Source organism: Physeter macrocephalus, chromosome 12, assembly GCF_002837175.3.
Source record: "Physeter macrocephalus isolate SW-GA chromosome 12, ASM283717v5, whole genome shotgun sequence".
Taxonomy (NCBI): Eukaryota; Metazoa; Chordata; class Mammalia; order Artiodactyla; family Physeteridae; genus Physeter; species Physeter macrocephalus.
Window position 1 is genome coordinate 18003400 of NC_041225.1, and position 6328 is coordinate 18009727.

General features: G+C 39.3%; 1 protein-coding gene across 1 annotated transcript in view; it reads right to left on the reverse strand.

Moving 5' to 3' along the window:
• The window catches only part of AFF3 (ALF transcription elongation factor 3), a 586002-nt gene that overhangs the window by 197199 nt on the left and 382475 nt on the right, over positions 1–6328 (reverse strand). Inside the window, exon 6 of the mRNA XM_028496803.2 lies at positions 4371–4451. Coding sequence (XP_028352604.1) covers positions 4371–4451 — 81 coding nt within the window. The remainder of the gene's footprint in view (positions 1–4370; positions 4452–6328) is intronic.

A 6328-nucleotide genomic window follows, 5' to 3' on the forward strand; every position in this document is an offset into this window, starting at 1 on the left:
CCGCTGAGCCTGCGCGTCGGGAGCCTGTGCTCCGCAACGGGAGAGGCCACAGCAGTGAGAGGCCCGCGTACCACAAAAAAAAAAAAAAAAAAAAAGGGCAGCCTCTAGAAGTCGAGAAAGACAAGAGAACAAATTCTTCCCTAAAACATTCAGAAGAAACATAGCCCTGACGACACCTCAATTTTAGCGTCATGAAACTGATTTCAGACTTCTGTCTTCCAGAGTTGTAAGATAATAAATTCATGTGTCGTGAGTCACTAAGTTTATGGTGATTCGTTAGAGTAGAAATGACACTAATGAAGTCTTATTTCATTGATACAAGATAAAATTTTTTAAAAATATTTATTTATTTATTTGTCTGTGCCAGGTCTTAGTTGTGGGATCTTTTAGTTCCGGCATGTGGGATCTAGTTCCCCGACCAGGGATCAAACCTGGGCCCCCTGCATTGGGAGCACGGAGTCTCAGCCACTGGACCGCCAGGGAAGTCCGATACAAGATAAATTACCAGCACTTACTGTAAACTTTTTGAAAGAAAAGCATTATTAAAATCATGTAATGTCCCCACACTCTGTAGAGTCACCTATTTTTTTTTTTTTTTTGGCCACAATGGGTCTTCATTGCCATGTGCAGGCGTTCTCTAGTTGTGGCGAGTGGGGGATACTCTTCATTGCAGTGTGCAGGCTTCTCATTGCGGTGGCTTCTCTTGTTCAGCACGGGCTCTAGGCATGCGGGCTTCGGTAGTTGTGGCTCATGGGCTCTAGAGTGCAGGCTCAGTAGTTGTGGTGCACGGGCTTAGTTGCTCCGAGGCATGTGGGATCTTCCTGGACCAGGGCTCGAACCCATGTCCCCTGCATTGGCAGGTGGATTCTTAACCACTGTGCCACCAGGGAAGTGCCTGTTTGTAAATTATACCTTAATTTTTTTTAATGGAAAGAAAATTCAAACCTTTAAAATATTCAGAAAGCTAGAAAAATAGAAGGAAGTACCCTCAGCTGGACACAGAATAAGAAATTATATTTAACAATAACATATTGGAATCATTCTTATTAAGGGACTTTGGGACATTTTCAACACTTCAAAAAGAAAGCTTTTATCCTTTAGCACTCAACCCTCTCTCCCTACCCCTAAGCTGTAAGCAACCACTAATGTATTTTCTGTCTCTTTGTATTTGCCTCTTCTGGACATTTCAAATATATGAAATCATATAAAATGTGGTCATTTGTGACTGGTCTTTCACCTTTGCTCAGCATATTTTCAAGGTTCATCCATGTTGAACCATGTATCAGTGCTTCGTTCCTTTTTATGACGGCATAATATTTCATTATAAAGACATATCACTTTTGTTTATCTATTCATCAGTTGATGGACATCTGTATTGCTTCCACTTTTTGGCTGTTATGAACAATGCTGCTGTGAACATGCGTGGAAAAGATTTTTTGCAGACGTGTGTTTTCAATTCTCTTGGGGATATACCTAGGAGTGGAATTGCTGGGTCATACAATAATGTAATGTTTTTTGTTTTTTTTTTTTTAAATAATGCAATGTTGTTTTTATTTTATTATTTTTTTTTTTTTGCGGTACGCGGGGCTCTCACTGCTGTGGCCTCTCCCGTTGCGGAGCGCAGGCTCCGGACGCGCAGGCTTCTCATTGTGGTGGCTTCTCTTGTTGCGGAGCATGGGCTCTAGGCACGTGGGCTTCAGTAGTTGTGGCATGCGGGCTCAGTAGTAGCGGCCCCCGGGCCCAGACGCCCCGAGGCATGTGGGATCTTCCCAGACCGGGGCATGAACCCGTGTTCCCTGCATCGGCAGGCGGACTCTCAACCACTGCGCCACCAGGGAAGCCCAATAATGCAATGTTTAACCTTTGAGGAAATGTTGAAAATTTTTCTAAGAGGCTGCACCATTTAAGATCCCACCAGCAACTGACATCAGGGTTCCAATTTCTCCACACTCTTGTGAACACTGGGTATTGTCTGTCTTTGATTTTAGCCCTTTAAGTAGGTGTGAAGGAGTATCTCATAGTAGTTCTGATCTGCATTTCCTAAAGGATAGCAATAGTGTCTTTTCATATGCTTATTAGCTATCTGTAGATCACCTTTGGAGAAATGTCTATTTAAATCCTTTGCCTATTCTTAAAACAAGTTCTCTTTCTATTATTGAGCTGTAAGACTTCTTTACTTATTGTGTTTCTGTAAATAAAGTTTTATTTGAACACAGTCACATTCATTCATTCAGATATTGTCTGCAAAGCCTAAACCATTTACTATCTGATCCTTTAAATAAAAAGTTATTTGACCTCTGACTTAAACAATGAGTTACTGGGAAAGAATGAGATGAATATATCAAAAGAACAGAACAGACAGTCCTGAAACAAAACTGTGTATTGATGAGACTTTCAGTTGTTGACGTAGGTGGTATTTCAAACCAGTGGGGGGAAGATGGGCTAATTTGTTGATAGTGTTGTCATAATTTACTCAACCAATGAAAAGAATAAGGCTAGAATCCTATGACACACCAATGCAAACAAAATTTTTTTTAAACCTAAAAACAAAAATTATAGAAGAATTACAATAAAATAGAGAACGTTGTTAGAATGTTGGGCGGGGAAAGATCTTTTTTATCTGACATGAAAATTAAACACTTTGCTAGTATAAAAGGTACATAAGTAAGGTTGCAAAAAATAGTTGCATCATATAGAACAGGCAAATGTGTAAGATATACGGAGTTCCTACAAATCATTTTTTTAAAGTGGCAATGGACATGAATGGGCAATTTGCAAAGGAAAAACAGTCAATGCTCAAACTCAGAAATTACTGGAGAAGTGCAAATTAACGAAATAACAGTTTTTCATCCATACTACAGACACGATGATAAAAAACCAGATAATATTAAACATTGGCAAAGATTCATAAAAAAATACTCTTGAAACACAGTCAAGGGTAAATAAGGCTTCTGATGCCTCCAGCACCCCAGTTCCTGTTCTAGGTGTCTGGACAAGAGACATTGAATAAGAGGCACACACAGAGGCACTTACAAAAACTGTGGGTTGTAATAGTGTTTGTGTTAACAGCAAACCATTAACAGTCTCAATGTCCATTAAAGGAGCTTGAGCAAATAAATTACAGCAAATTCATACTATGAGATATTTTGCTGCTGTTAAAAAGTAAGAAAATCTCTACATATTCACTTGGGAAGATCTCTAAATAAGCCTTGCTAAGGGAAATAAAAACCGACTCTTAGAATGGAATTTACCATTGTGATAATAATGAACAATTATTTCAGTAATTTACTTTAGAATGCTGTGATGTTAATATTTAGCGATGATATTTATGTACTGTGTGTAACTGGAAAAAAGTCTACTCTTAGAAAAAGTACTTGTAGTACTATACCATTTAGGATTTTTAAGAAACTGCATATGCACATATGTGTATATAACGCACAGGGAAAATGACTGAAATGGTATACACCAAACTCTTTTTTTTTTTTTTTTTTTTTGGTGGTACGTGGGCCTCTCACTGTTGTGGCCTCTCCCTTTGCGGAGCACAGGCTCCAGACGCGCAGGCTCAGTGGCCATGGCTCACGGGCCCAGCCACTCCGCGGCATGTGGGATCCTCCCAGACCGGGGCACGAACCCGTGTCCCCTGCATCGGCAGGCGGACTCTCAACCACTGCGCCACCAGGGAAGCCCTACACCAAACTCTTGATAGTAATCTGTGGGTAGGGAAGTAAAATCTGGACAATGGCATGAGAAACTTTCATATTTTGATTCTTCTATGTGCATAATTTCATGTTTATAATGAATCTGTAATTACATGTTGGATGGTTAAGAAAAATCAAAACTTATTAGATTCATGTATAATTTAAATATATTTTGTAGCTGATATTTTGTGTATGCTGGTTCTTAGAAAAGATGGAAATCATTTTTTTTTAAGTCCTAGAAAATATTTTCAGCTTTATAAAAGATAACTGAGAAATTATATACTTCATGTACTCAATTCTAAGACATTGATTTTAAAATACATCATTAATTTAATAACAGCTTTTCAGGAAAAAACAAGACATACAATCACACTGGATGTATAAAATGATTGTAAGATGCATTTCAACTTCACAAGTGTTTTTAGATAACATGGTAATTGTAATATTCATCATATTTTGCAGGAAGTATGGAAGTGGAGGTAGGCAGGACTGCCAAGTTTGATTTCTTGCCTTGGAATGAACAGACCTACGCTTGCAAACTGTTGAAAATCAGATCCATGTGCCTGTAGCAGGAATATTTACAGAGGAAAAGACAATCAAGGGAAATCCACTGTCCACTAAAAATCTCTGTGTGAGTAAAGCCTATTCAACCTGGGCAACGGAGGATCTCACCTTATTTGGAAATGGAAATTTGCTCGGTTCCACTTTTCCAGGGGCTGGAATAGCTGAAAGTGGTGGAAGCCAGGTCATCTCCTAAAGGGAGGGAAAAACAAACAGCACTGTAATACAGAGAGTATTTAAACTCAGTAGCATACAAAGCAGTTTCACAAGTCTGCCTTAATAAGCATAGACGGGATAAGGAATGAACAAGAGATGTATAGAAATGAAAAGGATTTTTTTAAAAAAGGATTTAAAACTCACTTTTATAATTTCTTTCTCTAATCTTACCAATTCTTGGTTCAATGGCTATTGCCATCAACCCTTTATACCTTAAAAAGATCTACAAGCCTGTCCTATTTTCATTTCATTTAAGCTCCTAAGTAAAGGGACAACCCAGTAGTAAAAGTTCTATGGAAAATGCCATACAAAGGGAGCTGCTTCCCACAAAATTTACAGGAGGTTTCTGAAGTAATGAACAAAGTACTTTTAACATTAGGGATCATTATTAGAGGGGCTATTTATTTTATCAGAAACTCCCATCAGTGTAAGTTTCCAATAGGTCCCACACAGCATTTTGGTCTTCATAAAAATGTCATTCATGGAGAAGTGAAAAAACCAATTACACGTATGAAATAAAGAGAGTGCTGTGATTTTTATAACAGTATTAAGAACACAATTTAGGCTCAGCATGTAATACTTCATATGCTTTTTGACATACACTCTGGCTAAACTGTGAGAGAGAGCAAGGCGGAGAGGGGTTTGCTGCATTCACATCCAGTATTTTTCTCCAGTTCCTTCTCCTGGAAGATATTTGCATTCACTAAGTGAGTGTGGAATTAAATCGAATCCATTTCTGATTACCAGGAAAGTGACCTGGAATTTACAAATCAGTTCTGAACCCTATTTCTTGGTTCCTTCCACTTCCAGATCTAAGCAAGTACAGAGGCAGGAGTTGATCCACTTTGAGACAAGTAAGAAATTCTCTCTTTAGGTGAAGACAATTTCTCACTTCCCTTGGTTGTGGGGCGGGAGGCTGAAAAGGGATTCTGCCAGGTGTCTGAAGCGAGAGTTTCTTGAGGCTGCTCTTGTGCCTTCTTCTCTTGGGGAACTCTTTTGCCCCAGCACCAGAGAGAGCGTGGACCCACACGGAGAGCAAGGACAGTGAGCGTGTTCAAACCCACCGGGGAAGGATTTACTGACCCTATATCACCTCTCACCTACCGTACACATGTGCCATCGGGTGGTCAAACTCCTAGGCACTCGAGGTGTCCCCTCTCCATCCTGATGTTACCAAGGTTTCTCCAGTGGAAAGCAAAGGAAGATCCAGTGTCCCTTTATGACCCTCGCTCCTCTGCTCCCCAAGTACCTGCCTGTTCTGTCCTGTATCTGACCCTGCTGTCTCTTTTGAGGAGGATGCTAAGCAGCACTGCTGAATTTGTGTCCAGGAAGACAGGTGGTACTCAGTACGTTTTTGAATTAGTATCTCTGCAATGTCTCTACCTTTCTTTCTGGTTACCTGAACTACCACCCTAATCACACCTTCATTATTTTTAACCGGAGGACATTAAGGGTTTCTTTTCTTTATTTTTTAAATTTTATTTTATGTTATTTATTGTTTTATGCAGCAGGTTCTTATTAATTATCTATTTTATACATATTAGTGTATATACGTCAATCGCAATTTCCCAGTTCTTCTCACCACACCCCACCGCCACTTTCCCCCCTTGGTGTTCATACGTTCGTTCTCTACATCTGTGTCTCTATTTCTGTCTTGCAAACCAGTTCACATCTGTACCATTTTTCTAGATTCCACATATATGTGTTAATATACGATATTTGTTTCTCTCTGACTTACTTCACTCTATATGACAGTCCCTAGGTCCATCCGCAACTCTACAAATGACCCACTTTCGTTCCTTTTTATGGCTAATACTCCATTGTATATATATATATATATATATATATATATA